The sequence below is a fragment of the Cyanistes caeruleus genome, chromosome 7 (genome assembly GCF_971803275.1).
Source record: "Cyanistes caeruleus chromosome 7, bCyaCae1.hap1.1, whole genome shotgun sequence".
NCBI classification, from domain to species: Eukaryota; Metazoa; Chordata; class Aves; order Passeriformes; family Paridae; genus Cyanistes; species Cyanistes caeruleus.
The window spans coordinates 30343417-30367890 of NC_141707.1; the positions used below are offsets into that span (position 1 = coordinate 30343417).

Sequence of the window (24474 nt, forward strand, 5' to 3'; positions counted from 1 at the left end):
TGAGTTGAGCCTGAACCAGGCAGGTATCTCAGTACCAACAGGTGTGGCACTGGGTGCCTGAGGGACTGGCACACCTTGTGACGGTCAGAATTGATCACTTGCACTCGAGAGAGACAAACAGCACTGAGTTAGAAACTGAGCTTACGTGTACCCGCACACCTATCTTGGCTCTCTTTTTCTGCATTTATTTTTTTTTCAGAGCACTGTCTCAAAACCACTGACTACATACCTATGTGAACACTACGAATAGCTATTATTTCAACTAGGACCTGTTTCTAAGCAGTGGGGAGAATTCCTAAAATGCCTTAAATTTCTATAAAGGGGGAACAAAGGACTATCATGAAGTGCAGAACATAGAAACATCCCAGGAACTGGAAATGTTCCCATTGCCTGGAGCACCTGTATGCACATTTTCTCTATGTCTTGAACTTACTGAAACCAATGCTATCAGTCAGTGCATGGTACCTTATACTGTAGCAACAAGTACATCTTAGAAGTGGAGGGGAAGATAGCTGGAAAATTATTCAAGAGGTCCCTTAGCCCATCTCCTTACTGACAGCCTGAATTGTTAAATTGTTCCTGATTTTCTATGCAATATATAGCTTTCTTTTGTATTCACCTGTTAATCAGTGGTCTGTTCTGAAAGATCACAAGTCTTATTCTGGAACCAGCTTCCATTTTTTTCTTCAGTGGTTTTGTGATACTGTCATCTTGAGAGCCTAGAAAGTAATTTAAATTCATGGTTGTATTTTGTTTGTGCTGAGTTTTCTTCATTTCCTGCCTCAGCTCTCTCATGACCTGTGTTTGGCTTGAACATTCCCTTCAATGAAGAGAAAAATCCTAATTTTTCCTTGCTACCATGGCCTCTTAAATAATTGCTCAGAAGTAAAAGCCCTTCCTCGTGTGTTCCCCCTCTCTCTCTGCCCCAGTCTTCTAATATAAGTCACAAGCATTACCAAGTGAAGCTTTTTATTTTTCCCAACAACTATTCTCCCTCCAGCTTTTCTTCTCTATTGCATTGTCTGGCCTGTAGTGCTCATATGCCTTTCTGCTTGTTTTTCACAGTGCTTGCCCAGAGTCTCATGCTGCTGGCTTTACCATGCTGTGCTTTGCACTTATCTATGCTTTATCTTATAATATGAATAACACTCCCTGGATCCTTGCCATACTTCCTACATTATAGATTTAAATTCTTCTTACCATCTATCTTTTCTTTAATATCTCTTCTGTTCACAGCCTTTTGTAGTCATTATTAAAGTTTTACTTCAATCCTCCTTTCACAAGCCCCTCACAATTTGGCATCATCTTTTTATGAGTTGTTCATGCTGTTCTTCGTCTTTCACTTCAGGCTTTGCATCCCTTGCAAAACCCCATCATGCTCTATCAAATGAATCATCACATGTAGGAATTTATTCCTCAATTAATTTTGGAGTTTGATTGTGATCAGCTTAGGCTTCTCACTATTGCACATTGTAGCTATTGTATGCTTCCTTTCACTCTTAAATTCAGGTGTCTCTTGGTGTTTCCCTACTGATCTTTCTAGTCCTAATTTCACTGGATCATCCTATGTCCAGCTAATAGCAGAGTTCATCAGGAACTGATTGCCTGTTTGTAGCCTTGACTTTATCTTGGGGATGATGATAATAGATATGGGGCCTTGAAGCAGGTGGGACTTGAGTGCAGTAAAAAGGTGAAGGATGCAGATGGCTTCATGGTGTTGGAGACCCCATTTTAGTTGACTGCTGAACTTACTCTAAACTACTTCTGTGTCAGCAGAAACTATTTGGGATTTTCCCCTGCAGAAGAGTTTCCCTAAAGCATCTCTGAAAGAAAGTCACAGCAGTTTACAGGAGGCTTTGGGGGAAAGCAGAAAGGAGTAAACACTGGAAGTGCAGTAGAAAAATTGTTGATTCTCGTTCAGGCAGCTCATGGCTTGAAGGTGAAAAAGGGTCTGGGAGAGCAGCTGCTCAATGTTATGCTTTCCTGTGTGATATGTGAAGAACTGGGAACTGAAGCCAGTCTGTCAAAGGTTGCTGAAACCCTGCGTCTTCTCACAGCTTTAAATGCTAGGTGCCCCATCCCTGGAAACATTCACAATCAGGTTTGATGGGGCTCTGAGCAACCTGATCTAGTTGAAGATGTCCTTGCTTATTGCAGAGGAGTTGGAATGGATGGACTTTGAAGGTCCCCTCCAGCCCAAACTGTTCTGTGAATCGATGATAGTAAAAGACATGTATAGTTAAGACCAGCTCTGTAGCTGGTGTACAGTGTCAAAATTTTTGATTTATGGCCAGCTTTAGATTCTGTCTAGTCACAGAACCAGTCCCTATCCTCAACCAGAAGTAGTAATTTTATTGAAAGATAGTGTAGCTGCAGTGTGGAGTGATTGATTGTGAACATCCATGAAAGGTGCCATGCAGCCTCAGAGGCTGTATTCAAGAAAGGCAGATTCCCTATGACATTTGAGAGCTGAGCAGAGATGACTTCAGATCAGAAATAAATGGAAGTTTAACTATTTTATTGGTGACCAAAGGACTGCTGTTGGGAAGTGAAACATTAACAGCAGGGTGAAAGAGAGCCAGGATTGCTCAACGAGGTTCATCTTCAGGCACAACAGAGCTGGGGTCGTCCAAGGCACAGGAAGCAGCCGGAATGGAAGCGAGGGACGACACACCAGAGTCTGCAAAGGAAGCCCAAGCTGGTGAGGAAGTTTTTAAAGATTTCTTCTTGCTGATAGTAGGAGAAACTGAAGGCAAAAAGGCACAAGGAGGGATAAGAAGTTTCTCTGGTTGTGACCAGATGACAGGCTCTTAAGTACAGATTAGATACTTGATATTGTTAGTGGTATTAATCTAGATACCTTCACAATTTTCAGTCTGTAATGGCTGGTGAATAGAGGAGAGATGTGGGTTTGAAGGCTTCTGGAGTATTTTCCTGGTTGTTCAAATGATTTGATACATCATTTTCTTAAATTACTTTGAAGTTTGGGAGAAGTCTTCAGGCAATGGAAACCACTCTTGATCTGTGTAAATTAGTTAAACCCTGCTCTTTCTTGTGATCAAAGAATTTGAGAAAATAAGCCAGAAGAGACCTCCAGAGGTTATCATGTCCTTGCAGGGTCTGGTCATTAAGCCCAAAGTGTTGCTGCCACATATTCATCTAGTTTCTTAAAACCTTATCTCAGAAACAGAAAGAGGAGAGAAATACATATATGGTGAAACGGCTATAAAAGTATGGCTAGCGTATATGAATTAAAAATAAGACTCATTATTAAAAGACAAGTGTGGCTGAGCTGAAAATTAGGAAGGGATTGTACCATGACATGAACGCAGACAAAAGTGAAGAGATTAGTTGAGTATAAACAGATGAAGGTGCACAGTACTGCAGCAGGGAATGGTGAGAATGTGAGGATTGTAAAAGCAACATGAAAATGCAGATTCTCTTTCTGAGGGTTTGGGAACCAGAAAAAAATTAAATTATGAACTGAAAGTTATAGCAAAATGTATTCATGGGAACTTCTGGCTATGCAAGGCATCTGGTAGCTGAATATAACATTTAAGTATGAATCATCCTACCGACTCCCCAGTTGCATAAAGGATAATTCAGAAAAGAGAAAATCTTCCAGAAAGCAGTCCTTGCTTTCATGCTTGCCAGGTAAAGTTGTTTGGCACAAGATTTTTGCAGAAACTCAGGAGGGCACCTCATCCATATGCCTGATCTGGGACAGGACCAGATATTTATGTAGTCCCTAATGCATTCTTATATAACAGACATCATGAGTTGTCTGAACCCTGCAGGCCGAGCCACACCACCTCTGTTCCAATGCTCATCTGTCCTCACTGAAAGGGAAATTGGAAAAAGGAACTCCAAATATTCTTTACTGGAAAAGTCAGTTATTTCTCTCATCCTCAGCAAAAACGGATTATAGTTCATCTCTCTAGCTGTTTCTCCTGTCAATGAAAAGGAGTAGCATTTGGTATTCTTCTTTCCCAAATTTCATCATTTTCATTCCAGGGTTGTAAAATGGTTTCTTCCATTTTGCAACACCATTTTGAATTCATACCCTGCTGTCCCCCAAGTTTCTTCACCCGGGTTTTGAGTACAAACAAAAGCACCATGCTGGCTGTGCTGAGGTTTTCTTTGCTCATGGAAAAGCTGGAGGACCTGCATGTTTCATGCTTTCCTAATCTGATGGAAAATCATTGATACTCTTAGAGGGATTTCCTAGTTGTCCACTATTACTGGCATTTCATATGGACCCTATTTCCTTGTGAGAGATCAGAGACACTAGAATTATATCACATACAGAGCTGCACTAGCTGTTACTCCACTTACCAAAGAATTAAACACTCTGGTTTGTGAGCATTTTTTCCAATCTGAAATGGCTGTTTTGTAATCCTTATTCTCCTTTTGGTGCTTAGAAGGGATTATCTGATCAAGTATCTCTCTTGCTATGGAGGAACACTCCTGGAGGAACAATCTGGTTTTTTAAAGGAAGTGGTGATGCTTGTTCTGCTTTTGCCCTTCACGACAGAAGTGGCTCAGTATGGTATTCAGCACTTGAAGGTGAATTTCTTCAGGCTCTGATGATCTGAGCACATCTGAGATATCCAAATATTATTTAAGCAGTTTTTGTCTCATTTCACACGTACTCCTGCTGGTTCATTTCAAAGGTGTTACATACCTTGCTGCAATTTATTTTTTTAGTGAAAATAACAAAAAGGACACAAGTCTCCTGACTTCTGTGGATGAGCTTTTGTTTGCTTGTTTTCTGGTTTAAATAACAGCTTTTCATTTTCCTTCCTCTTTCTCCAATATTGACAGCATTTCTAACACCTTTTCTTATTACCTTTTATGTGCCCTTGCTAGCTGTAGTTCATTTTGTGCCTTAGCTTTGAGGGCACACCTCTACTGCTCTGTGTTTGATCTGTTTGTCTGTACTTGTCTTCAGAAATGCCATCTTATTTCCATTTGTGATACAATTCCTTCCTGATTTTCAGTCCAGTTGCACAGGTCTCCTTTTATCAAGTGTTATTCTGTATTTGTATCCGAGGTGCTTGCAAATTTATTCTCCTAAACCTGTTTTGTTGTTTGCTACAAGTTACCATTTATTGCCAGACATTTGAATTACTTTTCTTCCTTTCTGTCTGAGAAGACCTTCTGGCAGCTAATGGCCCAAACAGCTCTGCAGTGTATTAGATAAGTAGTATGTTAATCCTACTGACTGATAGGGTTTTTCATGCTAGTATTAAAAAAAAAAAAATCATTTCGCTTATGCGATGCACGGGGCTGTATACACACAGAGGAAATACAGCAGCAGGAGGCTGAAAATATTAAGGCATCACACTGCAGCAGCATGGGAGTTCTGTGCAATGGATGGTGAAACCTTTCTTGTCTTTCTTTTGTATTATTCCTTTAATAACTCTGCTGCTGTGTTTGCTCTGCTTGCCTGAGTATGGCAGAATACAGAGGTTTCTACTGGGAGCTGTATAGAAATACCTGCGATATGAGATGCCAGCAGAGGGCTCAGAAATATTTCTGCTGCCTCTAGCACAGGGTCAGACTTGCAGGACGTGAGTATGTGCCAGGCTGGTGTGTAGGGACAGGACCCATGTGAATAACCTGTTCTGCTTTTGAGCAGTCATGCCCATGAAAAGGCCTGAGCTCCCTGGAGGCTGCACCAAGGTGAAAAGCAAGACTGTGCTTATGTGCAGGTCACTGGGAGGGCTGAATACAAGGAGCTGGTTTATGGCACTACAGAGGAGGTACCAAACTGTTGTTTTGCCACTGCTGTAGAAGAGAAAAGGAACAAGGAAGGGATAGAATTTTCTGGCTCTACCTGAAGGCTGGCCTTCAAGTCAGATGCCCAGCTGACCCCCTGTTTAGCTGCCCAGTTAGCAGGAGTGAAATAGAATCTTGGGATTTTCAGAGGAAGCAATGCCAGAGCACTAATAGTGCTCTGGATAGTAATGATACTTCCTCTGTGCAGTCCATCACATCTGATTGCCTTGTGTAATTGTTCTCCATGTATTGTTAGAAATAACTGAAGCCAGATTAAGGATCTGTGGTGCTGTCAAAGGCCTCTTTCTTGGTTCATCAGCTGCAAACCTGGTTCTTGTGATAACCAAGCACCATCAGCAACTCAGTACTTGCACTAAGGATGAGTTTATGCAGACTCCTTCTACCAGCTGTGGATTTTGGGTGTGGTCTGTGCATTACTGATAAGAGAAGGGAGAAATATTTGGGAAAATTCTTTGAATATTTGCCTTTTAGAGAAGCCAAGTCTAAGAGGAAGAAAAAACCTCAGCACTGCACGGAGGATACAGCACAGCCACAAGCACTGAATATAGTTTATGGGAAAGTTGTGAGTTTTGCTCTGCAATTGCAACTGGCACTGGAAGAGTGCTGATGAAGAGCTCCACTATTGCCATGGGAAGAGCATGGAAGGAGGGAAAACAGTATACCTGCAGGGAGCTGAGCCCACGTAGCTGCAGGGGGAATTCAGGCACTCCCAGCAGAGATAGGCTGCATTTGTCATATATGGAGCCCCAAAGTGGTCTTCTGGATAATAGAAAGTAGAGAGAGGGGTTTGGGCTGCTTCTGGGTGCCCCCTTGATTAAACTGTCCCATGGGAAAAGGCAAAGTCATTCTAGGGAATTGGTGTGGGAACAAACCTCGGGTCACTTCATTCCTGCTGTAGCAAAGAAATGATTTAACACAGTGCAGGCATCTGTGACATCCAGTGTCCAAGGGTTTGGTGTGATGAACATTTTAGTAGTTACGTCTTGGAATGTGTGGCTGTCCAGTGAAATGAGATCCCTGCAGAGTAAACCTGTCATTACCACGCTGGGAAGGAGATGCACACTCTGCTCCTAAATCTGCAGGCTGTAGGTGTATCTGGGACCTGGGATTTTTCATTCAACTCACATCTGTGCAGCATCCAGCGCCGTGCTGGGCTGGTGCACATACAATAGCTGGGGGCACGCCAAACAACAGGGAGGTCTGTGCCATGAAGTGCTGACAGCCCCAACCTGTGACTGATTTAGGCTGTGTTCCCTGACTCCTCTTGAACTCTGGAGTTTTCTTTCCTTGTAGCATCTCCCTCCCCTTTCTGCCCTGGCTGCACAAATGTGCTCAATTAGGGTTAACTCAAACTGAATCAAACTTCGTGCCTGAGGTTGGAAATCTTCCCAGTCAACTCACCACAGCCACATAGCATGGTGGGAGACAAGGCGAGAGGGGAGATGAACGCTTTTCAGAGAAACGAATCCAAGGAAACTTTGTTCACTTTTATTTCTGCAGGAGATGATCCCCCCAAAGGAGATTTCCCTCTTCAGAAAAAATCCCCGGTAAGTGTTACTGCTGGTTTCCTTTGCTTTGCTTTCTGCTCAGCTTGTTTAAAACATTGCAAGATCTCTCTGTTCTCTCCTCTGTTGTGCTCTGGCTAGAGACAAACACCCTTTCTTGCAGAGGGTTGAAATAAGCCTTAACAACTCAAGGCAAAAATCCCCCCACTAACCTGATTAAGTTAAGAAAGTGCAGCTTAAAGGGAAAACACAAACTGTCTGAATGTTTGGGGAAAAGGGTGAGAGTTTTTATTGCCTTTTTCCTGAACACTACTTTCCTTGTGGGAAGGAACTTGCATCTCTGAAGAGGATGGGGCTGTCATGCATAGGAAGGAGGGAGTTTAACTCTGTTTAGTTTGATGAAACCCACCAGGGAAGGGTACCCAGATGCTGAAAAGCAGAAAGAAAGACAGGGATTGAAGACAGGCCACTGGTGAGTGTTACAGAGGCCAGCTGTAGTGCCAGAGCCTTGGGTTTACATAATTGGCTCTGATTTAGTGCCTCATTCAGGTGAATGTGTTGCTGCCTTGCAGCTTTGATGTTTATGGAGGTTTTCAGGCTAATTCTTGTTGAGTGCTTGACCCATAAAAACTGTTCACTGCATGGGATTCAGGAAGAATTTGGCTTGTATTGCAGCTACTTTGACTTGCAGGCTAATATGTAATACTTGGTCTTAAAACTCGGTCATGTCATTAGCAAACCAACTGTTTAACTCAATTTTAATTACTATGCAGACATTATCTACTGGATATCCAGAGCTCCTGGGAAATATTAATCTTTATCCCATTTTGCCATTAGTCAGCAAGAAGGAGAGCTGAAAACAAATGTTTCCTGTAGTGGGTTCTTTAAATGAACTTTCTTTTTTCCAAATACACAGTCTATCAACTTCCACAGTATCTTTAAGAGATCCATAATCCCACAGATCCCAGGCTTGCTGTGGTAGCTAAGCACTGCAGACTATCTGTGTGTTCACGAATCCAGGCTTAACCTCTTTGCTTTTGCTGGGGCTCTCTGCTGAGCACGATCCTCCCCGCAAAAGCGAGCAAACTGCATCTGGCTCTCCGCATGGATGAAAACTTCCCACTTTTGGATGTCCAGGCAGGCCACAGGCAGGTCAGTGATACAGTGGAGAGAATACATGAGGGTTTCTGCATGTACTGATGCCATCTCATGACACAAAAGCCAGATGGAAGTACCCTCACTTGTAAGTCGTTGCTCTGTGTTTGTAAGCACTAACTCAGGGTCGTGGCTCAGGAACTTGGGAAGGTTTAGCTGGGAAGTCACTGCCTCCTGCTCTTTTTTCCCTCCTTGCCCCTGCTTGTCTGTAGGAGGTGTCCATTCCACAGCTGGAGTGGCTGAAATGAGTCACTGCACCTTAAACCAGTGCAGATAAATCCACTAGGACTTGTGCACTGGGTGTGGAGGGGTGAGTTCGGGCAGCAGCGCACCTGGACCTGCCCACCTAGTTTGTACAGTCACTCTCTGCACCTCCACCAAGTGATATTAAATGCCATGAGTATGTATAGTGAGGTCTGGGAAGCCGAGGAAGAAAAAAATCCCTATTGTACAATTTTACTTCTATTTTCATAAAATTACTCCCAGCGCCCACACAAAACATAATCTGCCTCTTATGGATTTTCTTCTTTTATTATGAAAAACTTGTTGGAGAAAATATTTTGTGTGTGCATATGGTTGTGTGTTTGTGCATTTACAGCTTATATATGACACCATTTTTAGGCTAGTCTAAAAGCAGGAGGCCCCAGTGCAGTTTCCAAGGGAGCCCACTCTTTCTTACAAGCCATATTGCTGAGCACAATGGTTTCAGAGTAAATCATAAATGAAATTGATAATTATGTATTTGTTGTAATTTATTTATTTGTAAATTTATTATTTGTAAAGCAAAAAGGTCAAGATTTTCTTATAAAAAGGCAGCGCATAAATAGTGAGAAAAATATATACATATATATTATATGTAAAAATGGACAAAAATACTTGTCTTTGGAGGATTAAGTAATGGAAAGTAGCGAGGAGGTGGGAGTTGTGGAGTTTTGATTTTTTACAATCATTCTGTTTTGTTGCTCTTTCATAATGATGAGGAAGACAGTGTCATTAAGCTACTCCTCTAAACTTGATGACATTGCTTTGGGAATCCAAATAAGCTTAGGTCTCTTGGTGGTGAAATAAACCTGAATAAACACATCTATTTTGGTACTGTATTTGCATTTGGGACTCTGGGAAGAAGTACAGGAATTCATTATTTCCTACATGAGGCACAGAAATGGATGTGAAGAGTTCATCTCTCTTCAATGGGCCATACCATGGCTGTTTAAATCTATAAGTATAGCAGTGTCTGTTAATACTACACTCCCCCCAGATTCCTCACCAAATCCATGGCCAGCTCCTCTCTCCTGGTAATTGGCAGAGGTTGGGCAGTGCTGTGTAAACCTGCTTTCCTGTTGTGAGGCAGTGCAGCTACTAAGCAGCTGGAAGCTGAAAGCTGCTTAGCTCAGACCACTGTGGGGTAGCAAGAGGGACAGAGGTCCACACAAGGTTGTGCCAACACTCATCTGTTGAATGCCTTATATTTCACTTGGAAAGTGCTGATGTTAGCTGGAGTAAAGTCAGGCTTAGTGAAAGAGTGGCCACACTTAGGTTTGACAGTCCCATCGCTGGAGCTTTTTAAAGTTCTGATTAATAAATTAAATTATTCATAGCTATGCCAGCAAGTTTGGAATATGAAATGGATGCCATGCCTGAGGGAGTTCTGGACAGAGGGCTGATGCTCTGCTTCAGTGAGTGGTGGCACAACTCAGCACAAGTGAGGAGCAGAGATTGAGACAGGTAGCAGCTTCACACACAGGAGGAGATAGCAGATCCCTGAGGTCTCCCAGTTTCTGAGGCAAGGTCTGGTACTAGAAGAGGGAGCAGTTTTGAGCAGGGTGGTAGCTTTACATGAAGTGCAGAAGAAAAGGCATCCAAAGGTGTTTTTTTTGTCTCATTGATGTTTTAGCATTGCTGAGAGTTGGTAGCATCCTTCCAGTGGCGTTCCTGGAGCTACAAGCTTGGTGGGCTGCTGTCAGCCCACAAATCCCCATGGCAGTCTTTACTGGGCCAATGTCAGCCGGGCTGATTCACATGGGAGCCTTAATCAAAGCCAGAGTAGAGTGAGGTCCACTCTCTTCTTTGAGTCCAACTCACAGGCCAGTCAAGCACCTGTTGGTGCTTGGTTTTTGGACTGGGCTCCTCTCCACCACCCAGATGCTGTGGGCATATATTGCTGGGGTGAAGGCTTTGACAGTTGATATGTTCTTGTTTGTCTCCCACAGAAACTCTGTGGCTCCAACTACCCCCTGAGCATTGCCTTCATTGTGGTGAATGAGTTCTGCGAGCGCTTCTCTTACTATGGCATGCGAGGTATGTGGCCTATGTCTGGGGAGTGGCTTTCCCATCCTGAGGTCTTTACACAAACTGAATTGGTGTTTCTGAGCTGTGCTGTGCATAGTATCAGCTGTCTTTCAAAGTTAGTTGATATTTTGGAATGCATATATGAACAGTGTACCCTAACATTGTTGCTATATCTATGATGAGAAATTTGGCCTAGAGGACGCCAAATGTACCTTCCAGTCTAAATTATTATACAGTTCTCTATATATCAAACCTGGTTTTCTACTGTGTGATGTCTTTCATAGTTGATGTGCAATCTATGTGTTTGGGAATTGAATCTTACAGGCACCTAATCTGCAAATAGAAAATGTGCATAAACAGAACTACAGGTTAGGGTAAGATAAGCTAGAAAATATGTTTTTCAGTTAAACATAAATGTTTATGAGCAAAGGATGTCAGATACTCATATATCTCGTTTAGCTTCTCTTGTGTCAGAGATTATGAGGAACAGGTCTGGAAGCACAAATCTTTCCACAGCACTGCTCAGTTGCTAAACAAATCAGTAGTTTTCTTGCCACCATGATCCTGCTTACCTGCAGATATACACATTAATTATCTGATATAATTTTTTTTTTTGTTTCCTTTTAGCTGTCCTGACACTGTATTTCTTAAGCTTCTTCCACTGGGATGAGAATCTCTCCACTGCTGTGTACCATGCCTTTTCTGCGTTGTGTTATTTCACACCTGTCATCGGAGCCATCATGGCAGACTCATGGCTGGGGAAGTACAAGTAGGTGAAGATATCTCTCTAATTCAGCCAGCATGCATTGACACCATGCAGCCTGTGCAAGGACAGTGCTGTGTGTGCTCCCAGTTTTGAGCTAGCTTGAGTGCAGCAAAGACACACTTGTGAAGGTCAGCTCCTTTCTGTTAATAGAGCTGATCTGTTTGCGTGTGCTGTTCTGTGCTTGTCTAACACCCAAAGGCCAGTAGGCAACAAAGTTGCGATAAATTAAATGTTACAATAACCCTTTTCCTCCACTGTCCTTCCCTCCCTGACTTCAGGAAGCTGAGGTGTACGGTGATTAAACCTCAGTTTGCTCAGGTCTGCTTCTGAGAAGGATTCAAAGAGAGTGAGGAAGCAGTGTCATCATGTAGATCTCACAGATTCAGATGAAATGTCACTAACTGTAATGTACTTACACTTCTCACAGCATAGGTAATGTGTCAGCACATCCACTTTTATGCCCAAGAAACCTGTGTTCTCTCAAATCATCTCCAGCAGCACATAACCAGGTAAACTCTTCCTGAGTAAGAGTCCTTAGGCAGTCTTCCCTTCTGATGAGAAGTTGTGGAGCCAACATCTGCCCCAGAGTGGTGATGAGCAGCTGGATATAGGACTTTCTTTGCTTGGCACTGTTTTTTCATTGTCTGAGGAGTCTTGGCTGTCAGGGTGATAAGAGAGGTGTCAGAGAGCTGAACTCTTCTCTCTAGGACTAAGTCTATCTGGCAGAAGAGTCTCAATAGGAAATAAACAGCTGTCATATGCTGATCCAGGAGAAAGTTCTTAAGGTGCTATCAGTGTCCTTTTTTCTCTGTGCTCAGTTTTAGTCATTTTCTTGTCCCTTTGAATGAAGAAAATAACAGTGGGGCTTTATTAAATTCATTATCTAAGGTCACCTAGCAATGTTCATTGGTATTTGCAGATGTCTACCTTGCAGCACAATGTTGTGAGAAGGTAAATCCTTATACAGACGCTTGACACTCTCTTGCAAGAGACTTTCCTTGGAGTAATCCCTATAATTTATTGGGAAGTGGTTTTTGCTGTAGTAGCTGGACCTTAGCCAATATAACAGATTAGAGGGGCTTTTAGGAATGATGTGATGTGGCGCTAAATTAGCTGTTGCAACCAGTGTTTGAATACATCAGGGACCTCTTCCATGCTCAAAGCTCATAGGACTTATAGTGTTTCTGTCCCTACAAGTCCTTTGATTCCCTCTGTACATGTCTTTAGCACATGAATACATAGATTTATCTTAATCTAGAAGGAATAGAATACACTCAAGAGTCTGATCATCCTGCTCATATTTTTTCTTCTCCCTCACCAACACATGGAAGGCAGATAGATGAGCTCAGTCTTTCAAAGATACTTGGGACCCAAAACAGATTTACATTGAGGAAACCACACTCCTAATTCAGGTTTGTTAGGTGGGTTGAATGTGGGCAACAGTCTCTATACATCCTTTCCAGTCAAGGATTCACTTATGCACATCCTACAAAATGCTGGTTATTAGTAATCTGGAAACTGAGTTGGACATAAACAGTGCTTTTCTCTTTGCAGTCTTCCATGCATGACAAGACTGGAACACTTTTCATTTATTCTGCTCAGTAATGTCTACAAATAAAGCAGGGGCTATCCCTCCTTAATCTGAACCCATTTGCATATCTATTCCTTCTAGTGCACTCAATGTTGACACAAAGGAATTATAGCTGCCCACTGTACCATCGGTAGAACAAACCAGTTCCTTGTGTGTCTGCCAAGTAGAGCTGCCACATCAGGGTACATGAGCACACTGTTTTCAGACTGTACATCATCCAGCATCTTCAGTCACTGCTGTTTGCTTTCCTCACAGGACGATCATCTACCTCTCCATTGTGTATGTTGTTGGCCATCTGATAAAGTCAGTCGGTGCCATTCCATCCCTGGGCAACCAGGCAGTTCATGTGTAAGTAGCCCTTGGAGCCATAGTGCTGTAGCAGGTTGTGATTACCCCCAGTCTGAAATTTGTTTCACTTCCATCAGACCAGCATTTTGGGGGCTGTGCATGGATTACTTTCATCAGGGAAGGGTTAGGAATGTTTGAGTAAGAGCAGAAGGGTGGATCTAGTGTGTGAATATGCCAGATGGAGTTGGAAATCAGGACACAGACTCTAGCCCCTTTGACACAGGCACTGGGGATCACCCCTCTCTGCTGTACCATGCTGGTTTGGTCTCCTCCATCCAACTGCCTACACCAGGCTCCTTCCTCCCTCATTTCATCAGCACAGCTCAGCAAGGTTCCCCCAGGTGCATGGGCACAGAAAACTGAAATACATTTTCTTATTACAGGGGAAGAGTCTGTCTCTGCCACAGGATACTGCCCTCTACATTCTGAACTGATAGGCTTGTCAGGGTGGTGTCTCTGAAACCACCATGCTGTTTTTGCCTGTGTGGTCATGGCTTAAAAAATATGCCCATGCAGGCAGGAGCACATGTTGTTTACAGAAAGTTTTCTTTGTCCCAGACCTGGCCAGTGCTGATACTCTTGTTCCCTAGAGACATAATCTGTCAGGCCAACAATGGTATTTTGAAAACCACTGGGAAGTAGAAAGCACACAAGAATGAGCCTAATTCAAACAGTTTGTCTGCTTTTACTCAGGCTAGAAGGCTGCAAAAACTGCTCCCCTTTTTCGTTTCTTTCTTTTTCTTAACTGATCTCTGAAATCTTTTGTTGTTGTATGAGTAAAAACTATTCCTTAGATCTTTGATCTCCTATATGTCCATTGGATCTCAGAACAACAAGAAACTGACAAAACCAGTTTGGTTAATTGACTGGTACAGATAATTAATTTGTTTTGCAAATTAATAGGATATTTAATTTGTTTGTTTATCTGGCTCATCATCATTACTTGTGTGCAAAAGACAACATTATCAGAGGAGTCATGTTTCTAAAATGCTCTCATAAGCACTGGAAATGTTTTGCAATGGTGATATTTTTGTTCTTGCATGAAGGGTCCTGTCTATGGTTGGTCTGTTTTTGATCGCCCTTGGAACAGGAGGGATCAAGCCCTGTGTCTCTGCATTTGGTGGGGACCAGTTTGAAGAAGAACATGTAAGACTTCTTTCCTAAAATCTGCAGTGTCTGCTTACTTTGTGAGGATGTTTATGGGATCAAAATCCTGTTGTGCTTAGAATACGGGCCAGTTTGCTAGAAAAGATGTAGTAACACATGAGATAGGATGGTTTGCATAAGACTTGAAAGAATCTAGATGCTTCAAGAAGGCAAAATGACAGCAGAACAGAATTGATACTGGAAAGGATAGGTCATAATTGCATCTAAATATTTAAATGTTAATTGGACATCAGAGTAGTTGAAAAATCCTGTCTTGCATATCACGGAATTGTATATATCACGAGTCAGCTTAACAGGGGTGATTATAATGCACTGCAGTGGAATACTGCAAATGAAAGAAAATACTGTGAAATGAAAGAATAGTGCAAATGAAAGAAAAGACTATCACCAGCCTATGCTTCTGTAGGATTTTTTTCCTCAAATCAGTCATAGTCTGAGTCTCAGATATTGTTCAGAAAGAACTGCAGGAAATTCTAGCCTTTTGCAAGTAATACCAGAATGTTTTCTGGATATTGCAGAATGGAAATTTCTGAAGAGTTGAGGAAATGTTTCTGTTTAGCTGTGTTTGTGCTGTGTATCCTGTGAATTGTTGTCCAGGTGCTTTGTGTCCTCATTCTCTGTCGTGAGTGCTTAGCCCCTCATCTGCACTAATCTCAAACTCCCATTATTTAGCACAGGGGCTCAACCAGGGATAAGGTAGTACTTAAGGAAGCAAAGCAGGTCAGGAAGTGCTAATCCTCAGGCAAAATGCTACATTTTTCAATTGACTTCAAGGTAAATAGATTTATGTTGACCTAACACACATTTATTATATAAATAAAAATTTATATTTTCTTAATGATAAGTATTCAAATCAGCAAGTTGTGTGTCATAAGTCCTCAAATATGTAGAAGGCCACTGCTACAAAAAAGAAAATAAGTGTTGGGGTCTGTGGTGAGTAGGCTTATCAAGGAGGATTATTTAGGACTGACAGTGTGAATTTTTTTTCCAGAAATAGATCTAGAGAAATAATGGAAAATACTAGGGCCTTTGGGAGATGGAAATTCCCATCAATGGAAGCATTAGAGAAGGACATTAGACTAATAGAGTGTCAGGAAAAGCACCGGTAAAGTTGGATAAGAGTTGGCCCTTGGACAAAGAGCCCAGTAGGGCAGTTTTCTCCTTGTCTTTTGCAATGCCCAGGATGAAGTCAGCATGTAATGAAATAATATAGACTGAATTTAAAACTTTGGGAAGTGCTTCCTGCACATGAGCTGAGTGATGCTGAAGTGATGAATCTTAGGATTACTCGAAAGTAACAAAACATGGAACATTCCCTGGTCACTTGTCCAAAGCAGATCCTCCTGCAGGCATGTCTACGTGCTGTCAGTTGCACCTGGTGCTTTAGGGGATGCTGCAGAGAGGGGATCAGCAATGCTCTGCTGGTCACCAGCCTCCCCAGCTGGCACAACTCTGAAAGCAGGCTGGCAGCACAGAACACATGCTCTGGGATAGCTGTATGCATCCCAGTGCATGGGCATCCTGGCTTGCTGCACCAATAGTTGTCCCAAAAGAATTCCAAGAGGTCCAGCAGCAGCATTTACACAAGTGCTACTTCTATGAATATTAATGATTAATAGTGTTTATCCAGCATCTTTCAATTACCACCTAATTACAGTATGATAATATGTAACACTTATCTTCGGAGTGTTTTGTAGACTTCAGCTAATGAATCTCAGCACCCCTCTCAGGCACATACATATTATTATTCCAAATTTACGACTACAGCTGCGTTACAGAGAGAAAACCTGAACTGCCTGTTGTTGTGTGGGCCTGTACCCATTCTCCAGCATTCAGACTACATCTCTCCAACAAATTTATCAAGTACAAAGGCTCAAACATTCACCTGTGTGCTACCTTCAAGAAAAACTAATTTAGAGAAAGAAAACTGTAAAAAGCATTCTGATAAGAACAATGTGTTCTGCTCTATTCGTTCTTTTTCAAACGTTCTTTTCAAAATAGAAAGTTTTCTATTTTACCATTTTGAAATGTCTTGGCCTTTCAGAAGAAACAAATGTTTTATGCTATGTGATAGGAAGTTTAAGTCATCAGAATTGGAATGAGAAGTTTTGATTTTGTAAGGAATGAAAGGTTTGAGGCCAACCCAGAATATTTCTTTCCTCTGGAGTAGTGTTTGGGGGGGCCTTATGTTTTATTTTTTTTCCATTCCAGGTAGGCTGAAATAAGTTTTTTAGATTCCCTATGAACTGGAGCATTTGATTCCCCCTTAATTTTCAGGACACAAATAAACTTAATCTCAGTCCTTAAGTGCACAGGCTTAGTTGTTTTGTTTGAAAACTTGGGATGAGGTAGTTCTGTGTATAAATAACTAAATTGCTCCTGCTATTCCTAGACACAAGTTTATGTTTTGAGGTAAATGCACATCAATCTGATCCTCTTTTAAGTACTTCAGGAACATAATAGTCTTGGATCTGCCACTTTGAGAATGGTACTGCTACAGATAGTGATAGGGACTGATTTGGCAGGAGGTCAAATAGGAAAAACAGATTTATCTGCAGGAGATTTCCAAATGCCTTTGTCTATGGGATTGGAAATCCAAGTTAAAAATGCCTGAACAAAATTATATTTACGATATGTTATAGGAATGTGAAGCTGCTGTGCATATTAATTAGGGACCAAAGCTGCTTTCAAACAGTGCAGTATGGTGTTTAAGGTGCTAATAGCTTTCCTTTGTTTCTTTATTTTCTGGTTGCCAAGGAGATCAGGATTATCACGTACAGTACCTTTTCTCAAATTAGCTAATCCAAATCATGTTGTTAATGTATGTCTGCTCTAAAGATTAAGACAATAGGGAGGAAAATCTTTATTCAAATCAGTATAATTTGCAAGCTACTGGGTCATTATTTTTGTAGTTATTTCAGCTTTTCTCTGACCATTTTTCTTTTCATCACTAAAATCTGAAAATGTGTGAAATAAAGTGCTCCAAATTCTTAATGCATTACTACCCTCTTCTTTCACCACCATATTTTTTTTTTGTAATTGTTGCTCTAGACTTTATCATGTCAAAAGCTGCATGCTTGAGTTTATCACAGCTCTCTGAAATTCTGATTTGGTCAGATATGAAGGGTTAGAGACATGCCATGACAGTTTGGCTAGAAGAGGGCAGGACTGTGAGGGCTCTACTGCATGACAAATCATGGGAGGGCCATCCAGGAATGGGGAAGATTGCTGAGGCTGCTCATTTCTCTGGTTTTCTCTATGATGATAAATAACTAGTCACAAAGGTAGAATGAAAAAATAAAATAAAATTTTACTAGTTTAGCAGTAGAAAGTTCTGGGTTATCAAAACCAGCAGCAAGGAATGGAATATAACAGATAGTAAGACCCACTGCTGTTTTCTGTTAACCATGAGAACATGCCATTGAGATGATTTTTATGAGGCTTTCAAATCCTTTAGTCCAGGATAAATAATTTATGAGGAATGTATGGGTCACTCTTGAGCACTCTAGGAAATAAAATTGTGTAAAAGCCAAAAGCTCAAGTTGATGAAGTCTTCCTAACTGCTGGGTCAAGGTGGAGAGCCCTTAATCCAAGTAATCAGACCCCCAGACTCCTTGGTGGGTGGCACTGGGAGGTGATGGGGCTCTCATCCTGACCTTCTCACTACCCACTTTACAAGGGGACATAAAGAGAAGCTCTCCCATACTCTCCCACCTCCCCCTCTTCCCTGCAGTAATCCCCTGTGATAAGAGGCTTCTTGCCATTTGAAGTAGCAATATTTCCTGTTGGCTGCACCATCAGTTACAGGAAGTTTTGTTATGTTTCTGGAGCTCAGGATTCATTACTTTACAGCTGTCCTCTTTTAGCTGCCTGCAATTCTTCACATTTTCCCCAGTTTTCTAGCCTTGTGAATATAGTTGTCTCAGGGAGCTCACAGAAGCAGGACACATTAGAAGGAAAGGAGACAGAACAACAGTCCCTGAGGAATTTCAGCTAAATTAAAGCTTTGCATTCAAATAATGCTCAGGTCATAGAGAGGAGGCTCAAGGTGCCCTAAAAAGCTCTCTTCCAGGCACCATGCCATGTCTGACACAATTTTCCCCACTACCTCTCTCAATTCACGTGTTTCAGAGCTGCTGATCCACATAAGCACAGGGTGGGTCAGGTAGCCTGCTTTTGTTTCCCCTCTCTGCTGTCCCACCCAGGCTCAGGGAGGAGGTTAACACTGTATACAGCACATGTGTGACTGTGCATGCATGTCCCTCCTGCAAGCCAGGAGACACTGCACACACACATCACTCCTGCACACACACATCACTCCTGCACAAGGGACCAAACTGCATCAAATTCTTGATTCCTTCCAAATTATGAATTATGTGGGAAGAAAGAAGATCAGCAGGAATCCTTTGACTCTATGAACTACAATATGTTGCAGCTTAGGTTAAATTCAGAACTCTTTCTCTTAGAGTTCATCCCTCCACCAGGCTCTTAAATTTGCTCCCCTAGATTTAATTTACCCTATTAGTTTGAGGTTGATTGGCCTCACCTTGGTGGTATCCTCTTTGATGGATACTTGTCAATTGCTGGCAGTGTTTCACCTATGCTGTGATTAGCAGTTCCTTAAAATATACAGGTTTCTTTTTCTATTTCTACACAGGAGAGGAAGGGAAAAAAAAAAAAAAAAGAGCTCAGACATGGAAAGAAATTATGAGCTTGTCAAACCATGCTAAATTGGATTGAATTAGGTGACAAAGGATCTGAATCATGCTACTTGTCCTGAATAAGTAAATGCTTTCCCCTCCTTCCAGTCTCACAACACCCTCAAAGCAGCGGCGTTTCCTCTGAAATGCCAAAAAGCCCCAAAGCACTTCTCAAGTAACGTGAGCTGATTTGTGTGAGCATTTACCATCAACTGAAGACAAGCTTGTTTGCTTAACATTTTATGCACTTTGTGTCAATATTTACCCAGCCTTCCTAACGAGAGAATTGATAGTGTTCAATTTGCAAGCCCAATGCAGTGCATTAGCCATGACATTGACATTGTCTTCTCTTGTTTTAGACCTCGGAGAGAAGCAAGTTTTTTTCCATCTTCTATTTATCCATTAATGCTGGAAGTTTGATCTCCACGTTTGTAACTCCTGTATTAAGAGGTCAGTGTGGATTTAGAATAAAACAATAAATTAGCTGCCATCTAACTACTCCGCTGTGCATAGTTAGACTCTTATGACAACAGAATGGCAGAAATTATATTATCTATGGAGTGGTCAGTGTATTGCATTTACACCTTGTTAATCCTGCTGTAGCAGCATAACAGATTTATAATACAGGCAGACAATTCACAGAAATTATATTCCTGATTGTATTTCAAAGCCAGCCTGAACTGCAGAATTAAAACATGAAAGGTGGAAGGACCTGTATGGTCACCTACTCCCCACTGCCAGCGAAGGACTTGCCTTCAGATATACTACAGATGGGAAAGGAGCTCTGCTGTCCTGTGCAGTATCAGGGCTGAAAAACAGCAGGGCTGGTTTTGAAGTCCTACCTTCTTCCTCCCACGGGGTGCTGCTGATTCTGGAGGTCTCTGTCCTGGCATTCAGGCTTGTCTGCGTGGGTCTGCTTGCAGGATTGCTGCCCTGAGCAACTAGCTTTGAAGACAAAGCACAGGCCTATGCCCCATTTAAGACCTACTTTATATTCCAGCCTGCTTGCAAAACCCTTTTTAGTCCCCGAGCCTTGCTGCACTTCCTTCATTGTGTCGCAGCACTTCGAAGCCAAAGGGATTGGCACGCTCTAAATACACACACAGTGGCAGAGCAGCAGGCCATAGGTGATGGGGACAGGGACAAGGTAGTCTTCACATTTAGTTGCCATTTTTTTCATTCCATTCCATGGCTTCCAGAAAGCTCTGTTTGTATGGAGTGTCATTTTAACATGCTCTTGTCTCATGTTTAACACCATGCACAGAGACAAAGACAAATGCTATATCTCTTACTTGTTCATTCTCTGGTGTCTCCAGGTCAGCATTCAGTTGAGAGGGGCTTTTGCTTAAAGTAGTCAATGGGCAGATGAAAATCCAGTCCCTTGAAGCATCAAAATGCATGCCAGTATAAACTAGTTGCAACATGGAACTGGAGAGGATGGGGAAAGAGTAATATTTTTTCTAAGTGTGAAATCTTTTCTTGGAAGGGAGGAAATGCAGGTTGTAGACATTTGGTACAAATATGAAATATATATTTTCAGGTAGAGAAGTTCAACTCATTTAGCGTGTTAAAAGTTCAGCATGCCCATAATGTTGCTCTCAGCTTTGTTGGATTTCAGCTAATTTGCCAAAAATAAGTAAATAAATGCTATGTTATGCTGTGCAGCTGTGCCTTTCCAGCTACAGCAAACAGGAGCAGCTGAGGCCTTCATGGATTGGTCTCCTGTTAATTCTGTTGGCTTGCTTTAGCCATTTTGTCATTATCCATGTAAGAATGCAGTAATGTCTTGCCCCTGGCATTCAAACACAGAGCTCACTGCTGGTTTGCTGTTTGCAGCTGGAGCACCGTGCAAGAACTGACCTGGTCCAAGAGGCACAGGGTTTCAGTGACCCAGAGCTCAGACTGATGCAAACTGTGCTGTAACACACCTAGCTTCCTAATGGTTTGCTGCAAGACCTGACATTTGGAGCAGGCTGCCCCTAGTGAGAATGATGGTGGTGAGAAAGGGAACTGGAGTTCTAAGGCTTATCCTGGGCCTCCACTTACACGGTGCAGGCATTGGCTTCCACTTTGTCCACTGTAGGTCGCTATGAAATCAAATTCAGGTTTTTCACTCAAGACTGATGCAGCTGGCACAAAGAATGTGGAAACACAGTACTGGTTATTTAGATCTAGTCAAATACAGAATGGCTTCAGGTTATTTTAAATGTTGTACTTTTTTTTTTTTTTTTCCCAATTACAGTTCCTAGTACTTCATTATACCTATTTGTCTGCCCCCTCCCTTCTACCATTTGCATCAATATCCCATTATCAGCTGCTTTTGCTGGCAGACACTAACCCTGCTTCCAAATTGTCTTCATCAGGGGAGGACAAGTGTTTCAAGGAGATTCAATTCACAGTGTCAAGCACCAGCAAAGAAGATTTAAAAGCAGGGGAAGTGACTGATTTAGGGAATCAAATCAAAAGCCCTGGTAACATAAGTCTAGATGTAATGACCTGCTTTTATTTCTGACTTCTTTTTCAGGGGATGTGAAATGTTTTGGAGAGGATTGTTATGCACTGGCTTTTGGCGTCCCAGCAGCACTGATGGTGCTGGCGCTTGGTAAGTGGAAAAAGTGATGCCTGTAATAGGAGTTACCATTTTTGAGTCCATGGATATGAGAAAGTGCACAAATTCATTAATTCTGAATGTGATGGGAAATGAAAGGGTTCAAGGTCACCTAACAATTCCCCAGTTCAGAATAGCAATAAATATCGGTAGTTCATTGATGGTGGGCAGACCATGGTTTTACTGCAATCATGATACTGTTAAGGGGGTGCTCTGATGGATGTTTCATAGTATAATTGCTTTGCTCTAATGCAAAGGGAGGCACCAAAATGATTCTCCTGATGGCTTGCAGCTTTGCCTGTGAGCAGGCATGGCCTTTGAACTGCAATCGGAGCAGTCCTCAGAGACCCCAGCTTATAGAAGAGAAGCTTAACATGCCACTTCTAACCTTTCCACGGGCTTCTTGCAGCTCAGGGCCATCTTTAATGTCTCAGACTTCTGCTACTGAATCTGTGTGCTGCAGAAGGAGCTAAATGAAATGTTAGTTTGTTCTGAGCTGTCTTACTTTGCTTGGCTGAAGTAATTCCCACAATTACAGTGACAACTTATTATTATGTTGCAATAAAAAATCCTTATTATCCAAGTGTCAGGAGACAGCCACAATCCCCATGCTTCTTAATGCTTGCATCTTAGCCCCATTAATGTACTTGTCAAGACTTCTTCTCCAACCTTTATAAAACATTCAGCAATTTCCCCATTTTTACTCCATGGCATGTTACTCCTTGATAGCCAGTAGAGAGGACACCCTATTAGCTTTAATTTCACAGCTGCAAACTGCTGAGAAGAGCAGTCCCCTTATTACACTGCATGTGTGAGCTTTTGACACAGCATGGGGTGACTTCTCATTCAGCTTGTTACCTTCACTGAGAGACCAAGCAGTTGTGTCATTTCACTGCAGCATCGGGGATTTGAAAAGTTTGCCCCCAGAGAATGTGAATGTTGCAGTCTCTACTCAAATTTCCATCAGGGAAAAGAATCAGGAAACTGAAGAAAGGTCATCAGGCCACAGCTAATGTTGCAGCAATTTTTTTCAAAAAAGTGCATGGTCACAGTCCTGAGAAGGTTCTATTTCCCCCTGCGGCCTGTTCCTATCAGTTTAGGGCCACACAGGCTCTCTCCTCTGTGCACCATGCTGTGATGAATGTTTCTGGCAGAGCAATAGTTGCCCAGGGGAAAAAGAAGGTGTAAATATTGCAGTTTCAGTGAGGGCAGCAGTGGAAATGTGTTTTTAGCTAGTGTCCTGTTGCCATATTCCAAGTCCTGCCTGGCAAAGCAGCTCTGTTCTTTTGTAACATGCTAAAATGCTCTGGAAAGTGATATATTTGACTACGTGAGCAGCATGTAGAGCTGGACAAAATACACTTTCAGCCCTGACTGGCCCTCTCCCTGTGTTGATGGAAAACAAGGATAGATTTAGAAGCAGATTTAGAGGGAGATTGTTTGGGCTGCTGTGGTTGTAAGGATGGGGTAGATTGATACCATTTAATTCCAAATGCTAAACCTAATGCAGGAACATTAGCTCCCAAAGGAGTTAATGGCATTGCCAGAAGGTATTTCAGCAAAACTAACAGATCACATTTTTAAACGCACCAACATCTCCAGAGGGAGATGCTGAGGGTCAGGTAGTGCAGCTACCCACTCTGACTTTGCACAAATGCAAAGTGCTACTGACCTAAACTGACTTCAGAGGTCTCTCAAGTTCTGCAAGTCAAACCTGGATGCTGAAAGGTGTTCATGGTCAGATAAAAGCAAAGGTGAGTTCCCTGCAGTGTTTCAGGCCTCCTGTGTTAGGACAGAAGTATCTGCTATTCTTCACTGCATGTGGACTGACCCAGACAATAGGGTTAGTTTTAAAAGTTAAGATACTAATCTCTTTGAAATTCCAATGTGCTCAAAGACTCTCGTGGAGTGGGACAAATGATACACAATCAGATAACTCCATCTCTGACAGAATTTTGAAGCCTCATTCTGATATTCTTTGTGCTTTGAGGGAGAAAACCAAGATAAAACATTATCTTAAATTGTATTTCCCTTTGTGGAAACTAAAAATAGAGGTAGTTTTTTGTTTATATCTCTGTGTAAGGCAGGGATCTTTGGGCTGTTTCCACTGAAATGTATGTGAGGTGCAAGTGCACAGATCCTGTGTTCTATCTGGATTAGTCCTCACAGGTTTCCAGTGGGTGAGGTTTGATTTCCAGCATCAGGTGCAGCAATTCAACGTGGATTGTACTTCAGTTTAATCTACAAAAAGCATAGACAAAGTGAATTTTCAAAGTTTTGGTTCCCAGCATGAATCACATGTGGAGGTGCCTGTTGTGCCAGAGCAGATGTTAAGACAATGGTGGCTCTCTGGGATCACACTGCCTCTTGTTGCATTTTCTTCCATCTGTAGGCATTAGAGGACTCCTGTATATTTATTTAGTTAGAAGTACAGTCCTGTGTTTCCTGAGGGCAGAACATTTCTGTTGAATGCAGGGTTGGGGGATCCTTCCCAGAAGCTAGTGCAGGACTGAGCTTCAGCCATGTGAACCCCCATTTGGATT

At 42.1% G+C, this 24474-nt stretch overlaps 1 protein-coding gene across 8 annotated transcripts in view; it reads left to right on the forward strand.

Moving 5' to 3' along the window:
* The window catches only part of SLC15A2 (solute carrier family 15 member 2), a 90863-nt gene that overhangs the window by 45344 nt on the left and 21045 nt on the right, over positions 1 to 24474 (forward strand). For 7 of the 8 annotated variants that reach the window (XM_086897421.1, XM_086897418.1, XM_086897419.1 and 4 more), the window contains 7 exons: positions 7303 to 7349; positions 10673 to 10760; positions 11379 to 11520; positions 13364 to 13456; positions 14503 to 14602; positions 19683 to 19773; positions 21848 to 21925. In XM_086897421.1, the coding sequence (XP_086753547.1) occupies positions 7303 to 7349; positions 10673 to 10760; positions 11379 to 11520; positions 13364 to 13456; positions 14503 to 14602; positions 19683 to 19773; positions 21848 to 21925 (639 nt within the window). Of the gene's footprint in view, positions 1 to 2614; positions 2702 to 7302; positions 7350 to 10672; positions 10761 to 11378; positions 11521 to 13363; positions 13457 to 14502; positions 14603 to 19682; positions 19774 to 21847; positions 21926 to 24474 lie in introns of those variants that run through there. The other variant, XM_086897422.1, reaches the window with a different exon arrangement.